Below are 24803 nucleotides of genomic sequence, written 5' to 3' on the forward strand. Positions count from 1 at the left end.
TCATCTTCCTATTCTTCCTACTTTTTCTATTCTTCCTCCTCTTCCTATTCTTCCTCTTTCTCCTCTTCCTATTCTTCCTCCTCCTCTTCCTCCACCCCTTTCTCCTCCTCTTCCTATTCTTCTTCTTCCTACTCCTCTCCTTCCTCCTATTCTTCCTCTTTCTCCTCTTCCTATTCTTCCTCTTCCTACTCCTCTTCCTATTCTTCCTATTCTTCCTCTTCCCATTCTTCCTCTTCCTTTTCTTCCTCTTCCTATTCTTCCTCCTCCTATTCTTCCTCTACCTCCTCCTCCTATTCTTCCTCTACCTCCTCTTCTTATTCTTCCTCTTCCTACTCTTCCTCTTCTTCCTCTTCCTATTCTTCCTCTTCCTATTCCTCCTCCTGCTCTTCCTATTCTTCCTCCTCCTGCTCTTCCTATTTTTCCTTTTCCTCCTCCTCTTCCTATTTTTCCTTTTCCTCCTCCTCTTCCTATTCTTCTTCCTCCTCTTCCTCTTCCTATTCTTCCTCCTCCTCTTACTATTCTTCCTCTTCCTACGTCTCCTCTTCCTATTCTTCCTCCTCCTTCTCCTCTTCCCATTCTTCCTCCTCCTCTTCCTATCCTTCCTCTTCCTCCTCCTCCTCCTCCCCCACTCTACCCGCGACCCCCCAGTAACCCGGCAACGGCTATTTCGCTAAATTAAATCCCTCGCGAATTTGTTTGGTACACGACGCTAATTTAAACTGGACGCCAAATATTCATTATTTCCTGCGACTTAATCCTAGGATCTGTGGGGATTAATTATTTGTGTAATTAATTTGATTTCATTTTGTTCCTTTAAAATATATTGTATATATATATTATATATTCGTTTTATTTTATTTTTACGTACATTTTTTTCATATGTACGTTTTGTGTGTGTGTTTTCTCTATAACGGAAAAAACGTACACGACATATGTTTCAGGTCATCTTAAGTCAAATTCACACGCACACACACACGAAAATACACACACACACACGCACACACACACGAAAATACACACACACACACGCATATACGAAACACACACGGAAGTATACACACACGAAAAACACATATACACACACCAAAACACATACACACACACACACGAAATCACACACAAAACACACACACACACACTTACAGCGGCTTGCCAAGTTTGACTTTTGAATTAGTAACGGATTTTGCTAACGGTTCGCTAAGTTTGAATTTGTAACGGATTTAACCGTCGTTGCTCGGGAAGACCAAGAGGAGGAAGAACTCTCCTCCTAAGAGCTTCGCTGGAAGAGGAAGAGGAGGAGGAGGAGGAGGAGGAAGAAAATGGCGTTGGTGAAGATAATATTTTTAGGTATTTTCACCCGCTCGCTGATCGATCGGGCTAGAGCGACTGTACTTGCGGCGGGGGTCGAAGGGGTGGCGGCTCGAACCCTGCCACCGGTGAAGTTGGACTCAGGTCACGGGTCATTGAATTTCACGCTACAAAGTCGTCTGTGAGGGGCACCGTCGGAGCCTCTTGAATCACGTGCTGGGTTTATGATCAACAGCTGTTACCCACTTGGATGAGAGTTTGTGTATGTGTGTGTGTGTATATGCATATGTATGTGTATACGTGTGTGTGCATATATGTGTACACAAGTGTATATATGCATTTGTATGTGCATATATGTGTGTACAAACGTATATATACCTTTATATGTATGTGTGTACAAATGTATGCATGCATTTGTATGTGTATATATATATGTACATTGTGTGTGTACAAATATATATATATATATATATATATGTGTGTTTGTGTGTGTGTGTGTGTGTGTGTATATATATATATATATATATATATATATATATATAATATGTATTTCTATGTATATATATATATGTGTGTGTGTGTGTGTGTGTGTGTGTGTGTGTGTGTGTGTGTGTGTACATGTGTATTTGTGTGTGCACTGTGCCTGTATGCATGTGCGTATTTGAGAGACAGAGAGAGATCCTTGGGAGGGGACGGGGGGGGAGGAAGAGAAGGCGACGTCGGGGCCAACTTAAAGCTGTGTTGTCAGCGCCGTCGCCACAGAGGCTGTGACAACATTTGACGAGAGAAAGAGAGAGAGATGTTGTCAGGAGGCTTACGATCAATACATGCGTCCTCTCTAATGCTCTCTTCTGGCCCTGACAACATTTGACAACACCTGACAACACCTGGGTCGTCTGACAACACCTGGTCGAGGTGGCGTCTGTTTGGACGATTCCATCAATCCCTGACGAAATTTTTCCAGTACCTGACAACATTTGACAACACCTGGGCAAGGTAGCGTCTGTTTGGACGATTCCATCAGTTCCTGACTACATTTTTCCAACACCTGACAACACCTGGGCGAGGTGGCGTCTGTTGGAATGCTTCCATCAATTCCTGACAACATTTTTCCAACACCTGGGTCGTCTGACAACACCTGGGAAAGCTGACGTGTATTTGAACGCTTCCATCAATCCCTGACATTTTCCAACACCTGACAACACCTGGGCGAACTGACGTGTATTTGAATGCTTCCATCAATTCCTGACAACATTTTTCCAACACCTTGGAGAGCTGACGTGTATTTGAACGCTTTCATCAATCCCTGACAACATTTTCCAACACCTGACAACACCTGCTTCGATTAACAACACCTGTGTGATCTGACGACTCTGCCAACTCGTGACAACACTTGCCATTTTCTGACAACATTTTCCAACACCTGTCAAGTCTGCCAACACATGTGACACCGGCCAAACTGTGGTGGAAGTCGACGCATTTCTTAAAAAATAATGATAATGATAATAATTGTTTATTGATTAATTTAGATGTTTATTTTTGTAATTTAATTAATTTTTTTATTATTGTTTCATTTTTTTATTTTTTTTTATTATTATTTATATATTTCAATTTTTTTGTATTTATTTAGTTGTTGTTGTTGTTTTTTCAAATGCGCTTAAGGCCGGAATCAGTTACCAGTTACTGAATATCCCTCTAGATTATAGTGATCTTGTTAGATGGATTTTGTTCTTTTTTTAATTAGAATATATTTTTAGATTTTGTGTTTTTTGTGGGTCTAGGAACTGCGTTGATAGAACGTCTAGAATCTCGTCTAGTTTGCATTTCTAGTCAAATGTTGCCAGATTGGGTGGTTGTGGATTATTATCATTATTATTTTATTTTTTTTACATATATTTTATTTTATTTATTCTTTATATATTTATTTATATATGTATCTATTTTGTTTTCGCGGAGAAACGTGGAAGTTAGCGTAAATGTAGCGGATTTTTAGCGAAAATTTTCCGTTTTTAAATGTAATTTTTGCTGTTTTTTTAGCGGAAGTTTAACATGTTTTAGCACAAATTTAGCGGGAAAATCTCGGGTTTTTAGCGGAAATGTGTGTATTTTAGCGGAAATTTTGGGGATTTTTTTAAGAGAAATTCAACATATTGTAGTGCAAATTTAGCTAGAAAATTGCGAAAATTTGACGGAAAGTTAGCTAAATTTAGCAGGAATTATTTTTAACTACTATTTTGCTGATTTAGTGTTAGGGGAAATTCAACATATTCTAGCCCAACTTTAGCGGAAAAAATGGCGAATGTTTAGCGGAAATTTAGCGGACATTTATCGGAATGTTAGCGTATATTTAGCTGATTATTATTATTATCTATTCATTTATTTATTTTTAGCGGAAATTGAATTTATTCAATGTGGACTTTTAGCAGACTATTAAACGGAAATTGAAATTATTTTTAGCGGAAGTTTGGCCAATTTTAGCGGAAACAAATCTGACTTTCTCACCTGTCCTTGTCCATTGTTATTTTGTTGCTTTTATCTTTATTTTCTCGTATATTTTTCATCACGTTGTCAGTGTATATATATATATATATATATATATATATATATATATATATATACACACACACACACACACACAAAATTACGAAAATATTAAATTAAGAAATCTAAGAAACTAAAAAAAAAAAATACTAGATAGAGTAATACTGTATTTTCAAATATTTTAAATATTTAGCTAGTTACTAGTACTAGGTAATACTAGTTACTACTAGCCTAACTCCACCTAGACAATGAAATGTTTGGTAAGGGACATGGAACTACCTAATGTAGGCCTTAGGGTCTCCTACACTCTCCCCCATTCCTCTATTGTTTTGAGAGAATATCATTTTATAGATGAGAAGAGGTAAGGGACATGGAACTCCCTAGTGTATGTCATATGGCCTCCTGCAAACTCCTCGATTCTTAGGTTCTAAAGACGGTGACGTCATCTGAATGACGTCATTGATTAAATATCGAGTGACGTCATCAATTGTGACGTCATTGTTATGACGTCACGGCGGGGGGGCCTAAGGAGGCGACCTTAGGGGTTTCATGAGGACGTTCTCGTCCGGTTCTTAGTTAAGTGTAGCTTAGTTAGGTTAGATTTTAGAGTAAATTAGGTTAGGTCAGGTTAACCTAGGTTAAGTTAGGTCAAGTTAGCTTAGGTTAGATTTTAGGGTAGATTATGTTAGATCTTGGGGTAAATTAGGTTAGATTTTAAGGTAAATTGATGTAGATCTTAGGGTAAATTGAGGTAGATCTTAGGATAAATTAGTTTAGTGTTTAGGGTAAATTAGGTTAGATTTTAGGATAAATTAGGTTAGATCTTAGGATAAATTAGGGTAGATTTTAGGGTAAACTAGGTTAGATTTTAGGGTAAATAAGGTTCGATTTTAGGGTAAATTAGGTTCGATTTTAGGTCAAGTTAGGTTAGATTTTAGGGTAAATTGGGTTAAATTTTAGGGTAAATTAAGTTAAAATTTAGGGTAAATTAAATTAAGGTTTAGGGTAAATTGTGTCATATTTTACGGTAAATTAGGTTAGGACTTGTTAGGTCAGTTCAAGTTAATGCAGTTCACGTTAACTTAAGTTCGGTTAATTGAGGGTTACGCGTGTGACCTGTGACGTCATCTGATCCCGCTAGCTTGAACAATGATTTGATGGACAGGGACCCCAGGTTCTAGTGAAGAGTTCTAAGCAACCTAGATGCACTAGGATCCTTTTTATATAAATCTATTATTTGTTTATTTATTTGTATTTATTTTTATTACGAAGCATTCGAGTAGTGAAGGAAATTATTTTTATTAACTTTATTGTTATTATTGTTATAATTATTATAATGATTACTATTATTATTATCATTATTATTATTTTATTATTCTAATAAAGTAAAGTAGTTTTACCTTTTTCGTATGAAAATAGGTTCGCCATGCAGTCGACATGACGTCACGCTTAGGCCACGCCCCCTCCCGAGAAAATACTTGGTTTGGACTTAACGAATATTTTCTACCATTTAAAAAGAATTTTATTATCTAGTTTTATAGTTAGGATTTATTTTTTATTATTACTTTCTTAATTATAAAATCTACGCTTTCTTCCATTGGAAACTTGGTAATTTTAGTGAAATCTTAGGGAATATTTAGGGAGGAGTGTAGGGCATTTAAGGATTATTTTAGGTGGAATGGGGGTATTTAGGGAATTTCAAGTGATGGTGCCGACATTTTAGGGGGAAATTTACGGAGAGAATGGGAATTTTACAGGCGTTTTGGGGGGGAAATCCTCATGTTTTAGGGACATTTTGGGTTACGGGGTGGGGCAAATTGAATTAGAAAATGGACAATAGACGGAATTAATTGGGCAAAATGCCTGAGTTCCTTTTTGGAGGAGTTATATAATATTTTTGGAGGAGTTCTCGTGTTTAGAGGGAGTTTTGGGGGAAAGCGGTGTGGAAGAAACTCCCTAGAATCTAGGGTAAAGAGTATCATCTCGGGGGCAAAATCTCCCTAGGATCTAGGGTAAAGAATTTCATCTCGGGGGGAGGGGGGGGAATCATTTCCTCGTCTCCCACTCCCTGTGCAGCTTCCTCCCCAGACTCTTCGCTCTTTTTCCCTCCTCCTCCTCCTCTTTACTCTGCCTTCTTCCTCTCCCATCATTCACTCTCCTGCTCTTCCTCCTCCTCCTCCTCCTCCTCCTCCTCCTCTCCTTCGCTAGCACTCCCAGCAGATCAATAGCACAAACAAACAGCGGTTTGGAGGAGGAGGAGGAGGAAAAGGAGGAGAGGAGGAGGGAATAGAGATGTTAGGGTAGAGCTAAGGAGGAAGAGGAAGACGAAGAGGAAGAGGGAGACGAGGAGGAGGAGGAAGAAGAAGAGGAAGTAGAGTAGGAGTAAGAGGAAGAGAAGGAAAAAGAAGACGAAGAGGAAGGAGACGAGGAAGAAGAGGAGGAAGGGGAAGAAGAGGAGGAAGAGGAGGAAGAAAAAGAAGAGGAGGGAGAAGAGGAAGAAGACGAGGAAGAAGAGGAGGAGGAGGAAGAGGAATTACACACACGCACACACACACACACACACACACACACACACACACACGTACATACACGTACATACACGTGTGTGCGTGAGTCTGTGTGTACACACAGACACTCTGAACTCCTAAAGAAGATGTAGTGATGCTGGGAACGACTCTCTCTTTCTCTCTCTCTCTTTCTCTTTCTCTTTCTCTTTCTCTCTCCCTCTCTCTCTCCCTCGTAATATCCAGGAATAGAGAGGAAATCGACGATACTAGCATTGATATGAATAATCTTTTTGGTCTACACACACACACACACACACACACACACACACACACACATACACGACATAAAAAAGAAAAATATGTAATTATCTAAACATCGTTGCTTCTGCAAGATAATGAAAAAAGATAAAAAATAAAATTATATGCATTGAGAGTAACCTTGATGTTTACAAGATTAAGAATAATTAATATTTCGTAATAATGTTATTAATGATAATATTATTAATAATAATAGTAATGATAATACATTAGGTTTAGTGAAAATGTCTACTAAATAAGTAACCTAAAAGAATGATAAATGACATAGGAAATAAATCGAAAGTAATGTAATTTAGCAAATGCTTTCTTTCATTGTCATATCAGTCAGTGCAATATTTATGTCCTTATTTATTGTTATTTATTTGTATCCCAGGGCGAACAAAATATAAATGAAAATATAAAAAACAAGATTATTACATTAATGATTAATATAATAATAATAATAAACAAATATTTCAAATCGTAAGAAGAATTCAAGTGATCTTCACAGTCGACAAGTTGTACAATTTTAAATATTTTCTTTTATACAGGCATCAACATGTCCTAAGGTAAAGAAAATATATGTGTAATAAATAAATAAAAAGATAAAGTAAATGAAAAATTGAAAGACGTGAAATTATAAGGAAAATATAATTCATATTTGTCGACATTTTACCCACAATGCAAACACGCAAATTAACAATAAAGAAAACGTTATTGTTTTATGAATATATATATAATATATACATAAAATTCGTTATTCAACATTTCAAATGTTCTTATAAGATTTATTTGTGTGTGTACATTTACCTAATTGATTTCTGGTGTTTTTATTATATTGTATTTATTTCTTACAAATTTATGTATTTAAACATTTATTTTCATTATATTGATTTTTTTTTATTTATCCTTTTTTTTAATTAATTATTTCTTATTGCGTTATCCACTCCAATACGGCAACGATATTCTTTTGTTTTTCTGAAACCAACCTAAAAAAAAATATCCCCTGTAATATAATACTATTATGATTATTATTGTTATTATATATTATTAATGATAATATTATTGATATTATTGTTATTGATATTATTATTATTATTATTATTATTATTATTATTATTATTTAACACTAAAATTAATTTCCCACTCTCTGTGCGCCCACTTGTGTACGTGTATGTACATGTGCGTGTACGTGTGTGTGTGGTTATTTACCCTGTTAAGCTTAAGAGGACAGAGTTGTCGGCTCAATAACTCGACAATAACAACAATAACAGCTAAAGGGAGAGGAACAGGACAACCTGGAAGGTAAAGGCTTTATGTGTGTTTGTGGAAAACTGTAAATTTGTGTGTGTGTGTGTGTGTAATTGTGTTTGTGTGTGTGTATGTGTGTGTAAATGTGTAATTGTGTGTGTGTGTAATTGTGTATGTGCCTGTGTAATTGTGCCTGTGTGTGTATGTAATTGTGTATGTGCCTGTGTAAAAGTGTGTAATTGTACGTGTGTATGTGGCTGTGTAATTGTGCGTGTGTGGGTATGTAATTGTGTGTGTAAAGGCTTTGTGTGTGTGTGTGTGTGTTTGTGGAAAAGTGTAAATTTGTGTGTGTGTAATTGTGTATGTGCTTGTGTAATTGTGTGTGTGTGTGTGTGTGGAAATGTGTAATTGTGTGTGTGTGTGTGTGTGGAAATGTGTAATTGTGTGTGTGTGTAATTGTGTATGTGCCTGTGTAATTGTACCTGTGTGTGTGTGTGTGTCTGTGTAATTGTGTGTGTGTAATTGTGTATGTGCCTGTGTAAAGGTGTGTAATTGTACGTGTGTATGTGGCTGTGTAATTGTGCGTGTGTGCGTATGTAATTGTGTGTGTATTTGTAATTGTGTGTGTGTGTGTGTGGAAATGTGTAATTGTGTGTGTGTGTGTGTGGAAATGTGTAATTGTGTGTGTGTGGAAATGTGTAATTGTATGTGTGTGTGGAAATGTGTAATTGTATGTGTGTGTGGAAATGTGTAATTGTGTGTGTATGTGCGTGTGTAATTATGTGTATGTGCGTATGTAATTGTGTGTGGAAATGTGTGTAATTGTATATGCGTGTGTGTAATTGTGTGTGCAATTATGTTAGTAAATTTGTGTGTATATGTGTAAATGTGCGTGTGTATGTGTAAATGTGTGTGCGTGTGTAATTGTGTGTATGTAAATGTGTGTGTGTATAATAGTGTGTATATATGCTCGTGTAATTGTGTGTATGACTGTGTGTGTGTATGTAATTGTGTGTGTGTGTGTGTGCGTAAATGTATTCACGCAATATCAATTATAATAATTAGACCGAAAAACGTACACAATGTACACACACGTGTACACACACACACACACACACGTGTGTGTGTGTGTGTGTGTGTGTGTGGAAATAATAAATAATATTTTTTCGTAATTATAATTATTAGACGATAACCTTAATTAGAATATATTCGAAAAATAAAAAATTCAAAGATAAATAATTAAATTGGAGGGAGTGGATGAGGGGAGCAGTGGGTTCGAATCCCGCCCAGGGCTGAACAAATTTCAGTATCGCTGCGGTGCGAGTCGTTATTCCAACTCCCGTGGGCGGGGAGTTTGTGTGTGTGTGCATGTAAGCTCACAGCATTATTCATAGATCGGGTCATATACGAGCTCTGACCTCTCTTTCGAGAGGGAAATAGCTGTCGATCGCGAGTCCAACACGTGATCCAAGACCGTGGTGAATATGCCATGTTACTCCTGCAAACTTCCCCCTCTCGACTTTCCACCCTCTGTCTGGTCTCCCTCTTGCACGCTTCACATCTCGCGGCGTCCAGTCAGTAACACAGTAATTACTTCATCGCTGGTGGCCCAATTCCACTTCCTCTCTCTCTTTCTCTCTCTTTTCCTCTCTTTCTGCTCTCTTCTCTAGCTTTCTCTCCATCGCCTTCGTCAGTTTCCAAGTTTCACATGTGTGTAGATCGTAGCTGGGACTACACACTGATTGTAAACATTGCGTTTCAAACATAGACATAGCCTCTCATCATCCTATATTTACCAAATATCTTCCAACCCATTATATTACGCCGTATTTATTTATTAAAATAATTATGTCTTTATATATTTTTGTCACTTTTTATTTAGTATCGACATCTGTCTTTAGTAATTATATTCTTCATTTTCAAACCGACTTTGAGAATTTCCTTGTTCAGATCACTCGGCATATTTTGCAAATATTCTGCTCTTTCTGAAATAAAAAAATAATCTCATTCGCAAATATTAGGGGATTTAAATATTCCCCATTAATCTTCAAACCTTCCTAACCTCAATTGTAAATTCGTCTTCAAGTGTTGTCCATTCAAATACTAAGAAGACTTCGGTAACAATATTCTAGACTTTTCTAAGTCTACAACTCAGCAATGTGTCTAGTATTCGTCTAGGTTTAACTTCTCGTAGTTCTTCTTTCAGCTTCTCTAGATATGACGCAAGATTTGACATTTGAAAATACGGAAAAATAAATAAAAATAGTCAAAGTCGTTTCCATTCAAACGAACTCACTTATCGCTTCGCCATATTCCTTTCTCGATCTTTATCTTTTCTGTATCTTTTATCTATCTCTTGATGGAGACGAATGACATACATAGATGTAGTCTAGAATCATAATTGCCTGTAGAATCTAGTTTTGCCATTTGTTTTACCGAGTCAAAGGCCTTCTCGTAATCTACAAAATCTAAACAAATTCATTGGATTTTTTCTACATTTATAGTGAGTGTATGTATTGTGTTTGTGTAAGTGTATTTGTGTGTGTGTTCTGTGTGAGTGTGAGTATATTTGTGTATGTTATGTGTGATTGTATTTGTGTGCGTGTGTATGTGTCTGTCTATGTGTTAGAGTCTTAGAAAACACTACATGCACATTTGATAACAGTCACGTCACTCTAGTTACTAAAGTTTTTTTTTTTTTTTTTTTTTTAAGAAAATTTAGCGGATCGCCATTTTCCTAAACGATTTTCTCTTCTCTTTGTACTCTTTATTATTTCTCTTTGTGAAACCTGGTACACTGCTAAGGTCCACAAAGGACTGCTTGGTCCGTGTTATTTATCAAGCTCATTGTATTTTATTTATTATTATTATTATTATTATTATTATTATTGCTTATTATAATTTATTTATTATATTTTAATTTCTCCATTTCTCTTTTTCAAATGTATTACCTCTTCCTCTGTGAATATATATATATATATATATATATATATATATATATATATATATATATATATATCAAGAGGACAAAGGGTACGACTGATGACGTCATAAATTGTATTCTGTAGTTAGGTAGTTGAACAACCACGCCTTTACCGCGGGGTTGTATATAACAGAGAACAACCTAAAACAACTCTCCTCTCTTTCTCTATCTCTTTCTAGGAAATTGAATTCTTGATCGACTAGGCTATGCAGGTGTATACATATATATATATATATATATATATATATATTATTACTATATTCATTAATTTTATTATTTATTTCTGTTATAATTATTATATATATATATATATATATTTTTTTTTTTTTTTTTTTTTTTACGTCATAACTCAAGTGGGACTTACCTTCGCTGTTGCCATGACAACCAGCATGGTCACCAGCAGGAGAACAACGCCCTTAGACTTCATGGCTCCTCCTCGAAGAGGGATGTGGGCGTGAGGGGCGTGGGAGGGATGGGCGTGAGCCGGTGTGTCTCACAGAATCTCACGTCAGAAAATGGGCGTGATGATTTAAAAAATATATATATATATATATTCGTAAAAAATTATATATAAAAAAAATTACGTTAAATTCGTGAGAGGTCTGTCGGCTTGTGAGCAAGCCGGACCCCGTGAGAGAGTGAGAAGAGTGAGAGTGAGGGAGGGAGAGGGGGAGACGATAATTTTCGGGAGAATCGAGTGACGTCCGTCTGCTTCCAAAGTCGGGCACTCTTTGAGCTCCCGACTCCGCGGGCCTCTCCTTATATACCCTCCCCCCCTCCCGGCCCCCTCCTCCTCCCTCCCGTACCCTCCCTCCCTCACCCACCCGAGGAGGGGGGGAGGAGGACGAAGAGGAGGAGGAGGAGGGGGGTGAGGGAGAGGAAAGAGGACCTCTTGAATCCTCCCTCCTCTTCCTCTTCCTCTTCCTCCTCTTCTTAGTACTCATCTTCCTTTTCGTCTTCGTCTTCCTCCTCCTCCTCCTCTTCCTCCCCCTCTTCCTCCCCCCCCCCACCACACACACCTAGACTCGTTCCTATGGTGAAATTTCCCCCTCCTCCCCTTTCTCCCCTCCTCCTCCCCCTCTTTCTCCCCCTCTTTCACCCTCCTCTTCGCCCTCCTCCTCTTCTTCATCTTTCTCCTCTTCCCCATCTTTCTCCTCCTCCTCCTCCTCTTCCTCCTCCTCTTCCCCTCTTCCTCTTTCTTCCCTCCTCTTTCCCTCCCTCCTCCTCCCTTCCACCTCCTCTTCCCCTCCACCTCCCACTCCTCTTCCTCCTCCCACTCCTCTTCCTCCTCCCCACCCTCGTCTTCCTCCTCCCCCACCTCCTCCCTCTTCTCTTCCTCGCCCTCTCCCTCCTCCTCTTTCTCTTCCCTTCCTCCTCTTCCTCTTATTCTTCGTCCCCCTCTCCTTCCTCTTCCTCCTCTTCTTCGCCCTCTCCTTCTACCTCCTCCCCTCCCTTCTTCTTCCTCCTCCCTTCCTCCTCTTCTTCGCCCTCTCCTTCCTCCTCCTCCTCCACTTCTTCCCCTCCTCCTCTTCCTCCCCCACTTCTCTTCCTCCTCGCCTCCATATCTTCCCCCTCCTCCTCTTTCTCTTCGTCGACCTCTTCCTCCTCTTCTCCTCCAGGCAAGAAGGCTCCTATCCTTCCCTCCTCCTCCTCCCCCCCAGAAGAGGAGTGTCCTATCCCCCCTCCCTCCTCATCCTCCTCCTCCTCTTCCTCCTCCCCGGGGCGGGGCGCCGCCGCCGCCGTCGGGTCCCTGCCCCGCCCCTACGGACGGCGCCTGGGTTCTTCACGCTGCCGCTGCTGCAGAGGGAAATCTACGCTCGTCGCCCGCCACACTTCGTCAGTAGCAATATTTCATTTATTTATTTTTTATTTATTTGTTATTTATTCAATTTTTATATAATTCATTTTATTTGTTTAATTTTTATTTAATTATTTTTATTATTTCTTATTTGTTTATTTGTTTTTATTTGTTATTCAATCTTGATTTAATTTTTATTTCATTATTTTGATTTATTTTATTTTCATTTTTTATTTATTTACTTTCGTTTATTTTTTATCTTTATTCAATCTGTAATTAATTTTTATCTAATTTTCTATCTTTCATTTTAATTTAATTTTCCTTAATTTTATTTGTATTTATTTTTCTTTTTTATTTATATATCTTGTTTTTTCTTGGGGGGGGAGGGGCAAGCTGAGGGGGAGGGGGGATGGAAGTGGGGGGAGCTAATTTAATGTGTTAAAGCGTAATCCCCCCCAAAAAAAAAAGGTCACGTCGAATGAAAAGGAAAATAATAATAAATAATAATGATAATAATAAAAAGATAAAATAAATTATTGAATAGAAAATAATTATCTAATTTAATTCTTATTATTTTTTTCATTATTATTATTTTTTTCATTATTATTATTATTATTATTATCATTATTATTATTATTATGGTCTGCTAGCCTCTCCACTTCCTCTTTCATCCTCCTCTTCCTCTTTCTTCCTCCTCCTCCTCCCTCACTCTCTTCCTCTCATCCTCTCTCCAAAGCATTCTTCCCTTTTTCCTCACTACCTCTCCCCTCCTCCCTCCTCCCCTCACTACCTCTCCCCCTCCTCCCTCCTCCTCCCCTCACTACCTCTCCCCCTCCTCCTCCCCTCACTACCTCTCCCCCTCCTCCTCCCCTCACTACCTCTCCCCCTCCTCCTCCCCTCCTCACACACATACACTCCCTCACTCTTCTTCCTCCTCTTCCTCCTCCTCTGCACACACACACTCTCCCTCTCCTTCCTCCTCCTCCTCTTCTTCCTTCTCTTCCTACTTCTCGTCCTCATCCTCTTCTTCCTCGCCTTCTCCTCTTCCTCCTCTTCTACCTCCACACACTCACACTCTCCCTCTTCATCCTCCTCTTCTTCCTCTTCGTCCTCCACAATAGGTGAGGAATATTCAGGCCTGCTGGGGACTGGGTTCCCCACGGGCGGGAGAGGAGGAGGAGGAGGAGGAGGAAAAGGAGGAAGGGGGGAGGAGGAGGGAGTTGAAGAGAAGAATAGGGAGAGTGAGGAGAGGGAGGAGGAGGAGGAGGAGCAAGGAAGAGGAGGGGGGAGGAGGAGGGAGTTGAAGAGAAGAATAGAGAGAGGGAGGAGGAGGAGAATGTAATATAGAAGAAGAAAAGGAGGAGGGAGGAGGAAGAGGAGAATGGAAGATAGAGGAGGAGAAGGAAGAAAAAGGAGTTGAAGAGGAAAATAGAGAGAGAGGAGGGTTGAGGAAGAGAATAGAGAGAGGGAGGAGGAGGAATAGAGGCCTTCTATAGGAAAGGATATTTTGTAAATATCTTGTTAATTATTGTGTAATATTTATTATTATTACTATCATTATTGTGTATTATTAATTATCAATATGCATTAATTATTGTTACTACCATTGTATATTATTATTTATTATTATTATCAATATTATTATTTTCGTCGTTACTTCCCAGTTCGATGAGGATTGTGTGTGTGTGTAGTTACTGAATGGAATAAACTTGATGCTGCAGAGGCAATGAAATGTAGCTCAGTTTGAATCTTTAAGATTCGTTTAAATAAACACCTAAGCAAGATGATGTAATGACTGTCATTTATTTTGTATCATTTATTTGTTATTTGTCTATTATTATTTCCGTGATTATCATTTATTATTATTTATGTCAGTTTATTATTATTTACTATTCAACTGTTTGTTTATTATTTGAATTTACCTATTTATTTATTTTCTTATTTATATTATCATTTTTATTTATTTATTATTATTATTATTGTTATTATTATTATATATTAATTTTTATTTTTTATTTGTTTATTTATCCGACCTAGTTATGGACCCAAAGAACTCCTTTGTAATTGTGTGTGTGTGTGTGTGTGTGTGTGTGATTCACCATGGTCTTGGATCACGTGTTGGACTCGTGACTGACAGTTATTAACCTCCCGGATGAGAGCTCAGAGCTCATATATGACCGATCTATGGATAATACTGTGACCTTACACACACACACACACACACACACACACACACACACACACACACACAACTCCCCGCCCACGTGAGTTGGAGTAACACCCCGCAGCGAAGTGATACTGAAATTATTTCAGCCCTGGGCATGTGTGTGTGTGTGTGTGTGTGTGTGTGTGTGTGTGTGTGTGTGTGTGTGTGTGTGTGTGTGTGTGTGTGCATTTCTCACGTGTGTCCTCTGAAAGAGTTCTAGCCAGCGTGGTGTCCTTTTCCACGTCCATACAGACCGGAACCCAACCAGTAAGCGATACATCCACTTGTCGTTGTTCTTAAAAATATTTTATTATTATTGTTATTGTACTTTTGCACTTAAAAATATTTGTTATTATTATTGTTGTTGTTATTTTATTATTTGTTATTACCATTGTCGTCTTGTCTTTTCATTGTGTCGTATTTACATTTTTTTATATCAATATCATTATAATCATTATTAATATTTTATCATTATTATTATCATTATTATTATATTTACTTGTTTTGCTTTATTTATTTTATTGTTCATTTTTCCAACTCTCGCTTTCTACCGTTCGTTCCACCATTCCAGTTAAGTCGTCTTCCACGAAAGATAATTTCATAAACATATTTCTAATATTTCTAGATTTGTATACATATAATTATATCCTATTTTTCCACAATAATAATAATAATAATAATAATAATTAATAATGATAATAATTATAATATTTAATAGGCAGTAATAATTATACTAATATAAGGGCTGATTATTTTTTTTCGATTGGGAATCGAATGCGGAGGTAATAATAATAATAATATTATTAATAATGAGCAATATTAATGATACTACTACTACTCAATACTACTACTAATTAATAAATAGAAAATAATGGTAACATATGGAGGAAACTGATATTATCAACGAATTAAAATTTGCTCGGGACCCAAATGCGAGGAGACGTAGTAATGATAATAATAATAACTAATCGTAACATAAAGACAAAGACAACAATAAAATGGATAAACAAAATTTCGCTCTGAACTCGAATTCGAAGGGGCAAGCTTGTTCCTTCCCTCTCACTTTCTCACGCCGAGCAAGTGACACGGTCCTGTGACACGAACCTCTGACACGGGATTCGGTTTCCATCGATAGATTTTCGAAATGATTAATCGCTTGGGAATGGTGGCGCACCTTTGATTTTTTCTAGCGTAGGTTTTTTTTTTTTTTTTCTTCTTTTCGTTGTTTTTAACTGTCGTCTGTCTTTGTTTTCCTAGCGTAGATCGTTTTATTTCGTTGTTTTTGTTTGTCGTCTGTCCAAGAAGACTGAGCAAATATTACCTGCATTGGGGATGTATACATATATATATATATATATATATATATATATAATAAATCATAATAAAACAACAGAGGCAACGAGTTGCTGCTACAATTATTTCGAAACGGAAGAAAGAAAATGACGTCATGTCGCCAGTAATGTGACGTCACGATGTATGGCGCCATTATCATTACAAATAAACGTCGTTTTGCTAATGAATGACGTCTTTGTCCCATTGAATGACGTCACATGAATAGATTCAGTATGATTTTTATTTTACAAAGAAAAATAGCCTACATCCCACTTTTCCACATAAAAAGTAATGAATTATACAAAAAATTGAAGCGTGATATAGTAACCCTCACATCGTGATAATACTACCCCCCATGGTTGACATTCCTTAACTTAGAAATTGGAACTTTGCTTCAGGACTCAAGTTTACCAACGCTTTCTAACTTATAGAAAATTGTAATCGACGAGTTGTTCAATTTCTTAATACTTTTCAGTGTTGGAATACAGAAATGTGTAAGAATTTTTAAAGTCATGATATATGTACCCCCTTATCGTGATATTTGTACTCCGACGGGTAATGAATAACCTGATTCAGACGAGCCTAAATATTTTTGTCTGATTTATTTGATTTCTAATATGTGTGGCTCTGGTCCACAGGGGCGATTGTGATAATAAACTAAAAATAATAAACGAGGAATATATGAAATATTCCGTAGCAGCAATTTCGAAAAATAAATAAAATAAAATAAATGGAATAAATATTCCTAAGTCATTCTTTGTCATAAATTAAAACAAAGATAAATAAACAATAGACAAATTGAATCTCATATCTAAAAAAAAAAAAAATAGAAAAAAAAAATTAGTGTGGTGGACAATCCCCCACATGTGCTATGTCGGCTTATACCATCGCGGCATCAGCAGTGAGAGGAACCATGTATTCACAGTCTGTGTAGAAGTAGTCGGCCATCGGACTTGGACTTGTAATAAGAATGTTAGAGTTAAGTCTTTAATAAGCCTGTACTTCAGGTATTTGTATACTCAAAGAAACACACTTCAGGCCTACGCCCGGCAACCCTTTGCCAACCAGAGGTAAGCTACTTTTCGGTACTCAAGGAGAGTATTTAAGGGTTGCCGGGGTCAGGTCGCGGTCAGTCTCCTTTTAGGCCTAGTCTGGGCCGGGTGTGCGAGTGTATGTACCGTACATAGTGACGTCAATAAAACCCAGAAGCTAAAACCGACTGTCAATCTTCCCGGTCGTCACTAGCCCAGTAACGGCATCCAGTTACATTAGTCATCCTCCATTGTCACGTGACTTGCGCGATTCGTCGAATTTCGCAAAAGTCCTGCGCATGCGCAGACTCACAAAGGACGATCCGGCGGAAGAGCCTTAGTCCAGCCCGCCAAAGGGAAGACCTTACTCATCGAGGCAAAGGTCGCAAAGCCGTCTTTTCAAGCCTTAGATTAACAAAAAAATGCAAATAATATTTCTTGGAAGAAAATCAAATCCGGATTATATAATTATTATTTATGATTATTGTTATAAATATTATTTAATATAATTATTATTATAAATATTATGATTATTATTTATTATAATTATTATTTATTATTAATTTACGTTATCTTCACTTTCCCTGTTGTGACGTCAGAGTGAGTGTATAGCAAGGATCCCCCTCCCTCCCTCCCACTCCCTTCCCCTCCCTCCCTCCCTCCCACTCCCTTCCCCCTCCCTCCCTCCCTCCCACTCCCTTCCCCCTCCCTCCCTCCTCCCACTCCCTTCCCCCTCCCTCCCTCCTCCCACTCCCTTCCCCCTCCCTCCCTCCCTCCCTCCTTCCTTTCCCAACCTTCCCTCTTCTCCTCGTCTCCCTTCTTCTCCCCTACCTCCTCCTCCCTTCCCCTCTTCCCCCCTTCCTCCTCCTCTTTCCTCCTCCTCACCCTCTTCCTCCTCCCCCTCCTCTCCGTACCTCCCCCCCTTCCTTCTCCTCCTCTCCCTTTCCCCCTTCCTCCTCTTCCTCCTCCTCTCCCTCCTCCTCCCCCTCCTCCTCCCCTACCTCCTCCTCCTCCTCCCCCCGACACGTGGCTTGGGTTGCCCGCTGGTGCTAAATATTATTTACATTATTTTAATAATTATTATTATTAATAATATTCTTAGTGTTATGTTTTTTGTTGGTTTTCGTTTTATTTTTTAAATAATTCTTACTGTTTATCATTTGTATTATGTTGTTATTACAGTTTTATTTAAAATTATTATTACTATATTGTTATTAATTATATTATTACAATGTATTAAAATCTCATTTTCTTACAAGTTTTTATTTTGATTTAATTATTATTGTTTTTAACTTTTTTTTTATTATTGGTTTATTTTGTCTACGTAATATTGGAACCGACAATAGAAAACGGAGTTGGGTTGTCCGCTGAAATAGCAGCTACATTTGATAAATATTATAATTATTATCTACATTTGATGAATATTATTATAATATTTATTATCGTTGTTTTTTAATTATTATTATTTATTATTATTATTAATATGTTCTGTTTTCGGCCATTTTAGAAATATTTAAGCTTTTTAATTGACGACAAAACAGTACAGATAATTAAAAAATAAATTAATGTTATATAATTGTAAGAAAATTACATTGGTAGTCCTTACATGTGTTACGATCTACCACCCCTACGGATCACAGTGACGCATAATACATTTAGGACTGAAGACTAATTTTTTTCAAATATTTTTTTTTTCATTTATTTTTTATGAATTAACGTAAGAATGGGACACTACAAGAGACCATAGGGTCTACACTAGGTAGTTCCATGTCCCTTCCCACCTGTCATGTACATACATATACCAAGGCTTTTTCCCCCTTACAAGGGAGGTAGCCAAAAAGAAAAAGGCATAAAATCATTCCCACCCATTCCATCCCTGAATACACTCCACTCCCCTCCACCCTCCCTCTTATCTTAGCACCTTCTGGATGACGGGTCATCCCTGCACCTTGTCCACTGCCCTGGGTCAGAAGCAATGTCGCAAGACACAGCACATCCACAGCAAGGCCGCTTCATTAAATCGGCGACCCCCCCTCTCCGTCCCCCCATGCATAAAAGGAGAAGACGGGAAGAAATCCCTTCGTGCTGCGTCAAATTTTTCTCACACATACTACCTCACCCCCATCCCCCCGCCCATATGCAATCACAACATCATCCATATACAACCCTTCTCCATTCACACCTGTCTTCTCTCCTCTCATGTCCTTCCTCAAAAGACATTCCCCTCTTCCCCAAAGCCCCCTTCACCCCATCCATCCACCTCATCCTAGGACGTCCCCTCATGTTCACTCCCTCCACATCTGCCTTCTATACCTCTTTTACTAGTCTTTCTTCACTCATTCTTTCCATGTGTCCAAACCATCCTAATACTCTTTCATCAATCGTATCTCCCAACTCCCTTTCCACCCCTGTTCTCCTCATCACCTCCTCATTTCTCACTTTATCTAGCCTAGTAACCTCCATCATACTTCTCAGACACCTCATCTCAAACACATTCAAACTCCTTCTCTCTTCCTCTCTTATGTTTCATGTTTCTGTCCCATACAGTGCTGTTGGCACAATCGCTCCTTCATACAGTCTCCTCTTAGCATCCATTCCCAAATGTCTATTCCTCATTACACTTTTTAATCCACCAAGGCATCTACTCGCTTCTCTCAATATACATTCCACCTCCACTCCACCTTTTCCTGCCACATTTGCACCCAAGTATCTAAAACTATCCACTTCCTCCAGTCGCTCTCCCTTAATGCTCACTTCCAGTCTACTGCCACTTTCACCCCTTGTACATCTCATCACCTTACTTTTACCCACATTTATCTTCAGCTTTCTTCTATCACACACTCTCCCAAACTCTGTCACCAACTTCCTCAATCCCTCTTCCGATCCTGCCACAAGCGCAGTGTCGTCCGCAAACAGCAGCAGGCTCACCTCCCACTTTTCTCCATTTTCTTTAACCATCTCCAATCCCTGACCCACCACCCTTGCATTTACCTCTCGCACCACCCCATCCATGTACAAGTTGAACAGCCAGGGCGACATAACGTATCCCTGACGAAGGCCCACCTTTACCTCGAACCACTCACTCTCTCCATTTCTAATCCTGACACATGCTGTACTACTCTCATAAAAACTCTTGACAGCTCCTAGAAGTTTTCCTCCTATCCCGTATATCCGCAAAACCTCCCACAGTGCCCTCCTGTCTACCTTGTCGTTAGCCTTTTCCAGATCCATAAAAGTCCAAAAAACATCCCTCCCCTTTCCTATAGCTTACTCACATATTTGTCTTACCACAAAGATCTGATCTACACAACCTCTACCTGTCCTAAATCCACACTGTTCCTCACCAATTACTCCCTCTGTTCCTCTCTTAATCCTCTCAATCAAGATCCTCCCATAAGCCTTCCCAATTACACTTAACAAGCTAATCCCTCTGAAACTACTACACTCACACTTGTCCCCTTTTCCCTTGTAAAGTGGAACTATACAGGCACTCCTCCAGTCCTCCGGCACTCTACCCTCTCTCCAGCAAACATTAAATGACCACACCAGCCAGTCCACCATCACTGTACCTCCTTTTTTAGGCATTCTGCATGGCATCCATCCAGACCAGGTGCCTTACCTGCTCTCATCATCTTAAGAACTGCCTTCACTTCATCCTTCCTTATTTCTCCTCCATTTTCCTCACTCATCACTCATTTTCTTAGCACTTTCCACTGCAGCTGTCATGTAGTTATCTCAAAACAACCAATAGGTTCATCGCTGGCTAGCTACATAATGAAGGCTGCAGGAGACCATAAGGCCTACAGTAGGCAGTTCTGTATCCATTACCACCTGTCATCCCTATCATGATTACTAAGTCTATATATTTATCTATTTCTATTTTTTTTTTTTTTTTTTTTTTTTTTTTTTGCCGGTGTCGGGTCGCTTCCCCGCCTGGCCATGCCAAGTGGGAACTGACAGAATCGAACTTACGACCACCTGGTACCCTTTATTAATTCATTTATAATTATCAATAATTTCCTTGCAGACCGCCATATATTAATTTTTTTCTAATTTATATTATTTTATTATATTAATTTACTTTCTACTCTTTGTTATATTTATATTTGATATTTTTTGTAATTAAACGATTTCCTATTATATTCTTTTTATTCGTATAAATTCATTAACCTTTACTTGTACAAATCTGTTATAAATTTGTTCAAATATATATTAAGTCTTTATCATTATTAATTTGATAATCATTATCAATACTTTGTTTACATTTAGTTATTAATTTATCATTAACTTCATAATAATCATTATTATTGCGTTGCTTATATTTAATTCGTTTATCATAATTAATTTTGAAAATAATTATGATTATTGCTTTATTTTTAATTCATATTTTATTAGTTTAATATTCATTTATTTTTTCTTTGTTAATTTAATATTAATTCATTTTCTCTATTATTATTATTATTTTTTTCTTGCAGACAGCCTTCAGTTGGGTCAACCCGCTGTCGATGAAGGTCATCAGGAACAAGCGGGCGACCCACCTCGTCAGCGTGCAGGTGAGTGTGACCAACCCACACGGGTCCTATGTCGGCCCTAGTGCTACTAATGTATCGCCACATTTAGAGCGATTTTTTTTTAATCCATTACCCAATTATTTGTTTATTAATTATTATTAATTATTATTATTATTATTATTATTATTTTTTTTTTTTTTTTTTTTTTTTTTTTTTTTTTTTTTTTAAACCGACTTCGCTATCTCCTCCTGCAGGCAGAGGTACAAGAGATCGAAGCCTTCCGAGACGCCTACAAGAACTCCCCCGCCCGGAGATCCAGCCGGCCTCCCCCCCAGCAGCCCCGATCTGGGGCGACATCGCCCTTCTCGTCCCAAGACGAAGACGACGAAGAAGACGACGACGACGAAGTCGTTGAAGAAGGTGTCGACGTTCTGGCTACCGAGAATGTCATACCCGAGGAGGAGGAGGAAGAGGAAGAGGAGGACAGAGGAGGAGGAGGAGGAGAAGAAGAAGAGCCACCACCACCTCAGGTTAGATTGCCCAGCAGGAGCGCCCCTAACCCTCCAAATTCCGTCGGAGGTTCCCACAGTACCTCGACCTTCTACCCTGCTGGGCCTCAAAGCCCCTCGGACGTGGTCGTTTTCTCGGAGCTACGAGTGTCTAGCTCCTCCTCGCCCTCCACATCTCCTCCACTCTCCCCCTCCACCGCCTCCTCCTCCTCCTCCTCCACGCCTCCCATCGTCGATTCCTCCTCTTGTTCTTCATCGAACTCGAAGAGAGAGACTTCGGAGAACGGGTCATGTGGTTCTTCCTCTTCCCGTCCACCCATTCCTCCTCCTCGAAGACAGTCCGCCTCCAGGAAGGCCCGAGGAGGAGCCTCCCGGGAGGTCAGGTCCTCCTCGGACCCAGACGAACAGCAGCGACATTCGTCTACACACTTGTAAACACTCCGGAGTCCCCGGGGAGGGAGGTCTTGTTCGGAACGGTTGGTAGCTCTTCCGACTCGTATCTTCTTCCTCTTCGGAAGAGTTGGTAGCACTGGTACTGACACTATACCTCGTGTCTTGACGTTCGGAGGGGTTGGTACCTTTGGTACTTACGCAGTGCCTCGTATCGGTTGGTAGCACTGTTATTAACAAATGCCACGTGTCTTGTTCGGAACGGTTGGTAGCACTGGTACTAACACTATTACTTTATTCCAGATAGAATAGTAACCGTTATATTGAAAAACTAGTCATGCCACAAGACAGTGGCTGAGGTTATTATTATTATTATTGTCGGCCATCATTCGTGACGTCATGTCGACTTTCTTCCAGTTTCTCCTTTTTTTTTTATATATAAAAAGGAAATTAACAAATGCACATCGGCGCTGTAGTATACTAAATAGATGATTTATTATAAAATAGTTATTGATATTAATTTACTATTATTGTTGTTATTGTTACTATTATTATTATTATGGAACCAGTGACAAATACCAACAAGATGTCCTGTCATCTCCCCATTACCGATGCTGTGAACTTACCAACACACTCGCTTCCAACAGGAGGTGCAGGCCCGAAGGGCTGGAACTCGATCCCCGGACTGGGCCCCAAGATATCTATCAACCTCCTCCACACAGTCAAAAGTCCAGTTTTTCTTTATAGTCGTAGAAAATGAGATACAATAATGCTACTTCATTATTACATTATTATTATTATTATTATTATTATTATAATTATATATTTGTAAATTACAACTGACACCACAGTCGGAAGAAAGAGTTGAATAAGCGAGTTTATATATTTCGACTGCTAACAGCAACCCTCTTTAGTCTTCTACTGAAGAAAGTTGCAGTTAGCAGTCGAAATATATTGACTCGTTTATTAAACTCTTTCTTCCGACTGTGGTGTTAGTTGTGATTTACAAATGTCTTACTACATGTTTCATCAGTGAGATTTTTACATGTTTACTTATTATTATTATTATTATTATTATTAATATTATTATTATCATGATTTATGTGATATAGCATGGGTCGCCAAATAGCATTATCATTTGAGAAATATCAACTCAGATAAAATTAAATATTGCATGAATCCCTGTAGGTCCTGCCGTAAATATCTCTGAGAAGACACGTTGGACTGTATCAGAAGGTGCTAAGAAATATACAAAGATGATCAATCATAGAACTCTTGGGCCCGGTCTAGACACCAAATGCCAGCCCCTCAGGGTTGCACCTCCACGTGGAAGCGAATGAGTCGACGGGTTCTGAAAACGGGCGACGAGGGGAGTTAATTTTTTGTGCGTTTCTCAGGAACGCTTGTGGCTAGTTGTCGTTGGTACGTTAATCGTAGAGGAAGAAATTAATGCGTAGTTTGGCAAAGGAAGGTTCTTCGTTATAATGGGAAGTGTGTACGGAGATGATAACGGGAAGTTGATTCCTGGCCCGTCTCCAGTTGTCCGTTCAGAAGAGGTCTGCCGAAGAGAAATGAACTTGTCGGTCCTAGAGTGAGGTCCCTCAGACGTACGGATCAGTGTGGCCACTCCTTGGATTTTTTCCCAAGGATCTTGGGATTTTTGCCATCATCTTGGATATAAATTGTAAAAAAAAAAAAAAAAAAAAAATCTTGGCGGCGGGGGGAAAAATCCAAGAGTTGTTCATTTTTTTACCATTTATATCCAAGATAAAGGCAAAAATCCCAAGATCTTGGAGGAAAAGCCAAGGAATGATACGGACGGTTCTCGGAACCGTCCGTATCATTCCTTGGCTTTTCCTCCAAGATCTTGGGATTTTTGCCTTTATCTTGGATATAAATGGTAAAAAAATGAACAACTCTTGGATTATTTTCCCCGCCAAGATTTTTTTTTTTTTTGTTTTTTTTTTTTTTTTTTTTTTTTTTTTTTTTTTTTTTTTTTTTTTTTTTTTTACAATTTATATCCAAGACTCTCTCACTCCGGTGGTGGTCGGGCCACTTGCTGACCCCTCACCGCTCGCACCAAATGCCTCCAGACTCTACGGTCCTGTGCCACTGTCATCCATTTATATCCAAGATGAT

The 24803-nt window shown here is 38.6% G+C and overlaps 2 protein-coding genes across 4 annotated transcripts in view; one reads left to right on the top strand and one right to left on the bottom strand.

Moving 5' to 3' along the window:
- Positions 1-11632, bottom strand: part of LOC143031710 (uncharacterized) — a 42637-nt gene extending 31005 nt beyond the window's left edge. For both annotated transcript variants that reach the window (XM_076195904.1, XM_076195903.1), the window contains exon 1: positions 11252-11632. In XM_076195904.1, the coding sequence (XP_076052019.1) occupies positions 11252-11314 (63 nt within the window). In that variant the 5' untranslated portion in view covers positions 11315-11632. The remainder of the gene's footprint in view (positions 1-11251) is intronic.
- Positions 1-23547, top strand: part of LOC143031711 (TBC1 domain family member 2B-like) — a 107033-nt gene extending 83486 nt beyond the window's left edge. The window contains exons 15-16 of one of the 2 annotated variants that reach the window (XM_076195906.1): positions 21730-21807; positions 22020-23547. In XM_076195906.1, the coding sequence (XP_076052021.1) occupies positions 21730-21807; positions 22020-22709 (768 nt within the window). In that variant the 3' untranslated portion in view covers positions 22710-23547. The remainder of the gene's footprint in view (positions 1-21729; positions 21808-22019) is intronic. The other variant, XM_076195905.1, reaches the window with a different exon arrangement.
- The last annotated feature ends 1256 nt before the right edge of the window (positions 23548-24803 follow it).

This window comes from Oratosquilla oratoria, chromosome 12 (assembly GCF_046742065.1).
Source record: "Oratosquilla oratoria isolate Oo_2021 chromosome 12, ASM4674206v1, whole genome shotgun sequence".
NCBI classification, from domain to species: domain Eukaryota; kingdom Metazoa; phylum Arthropoda; class Malacostraca; order Stomatopoda; family Squillidae; genus Oratosquilla; species Oratosquilla oratoria.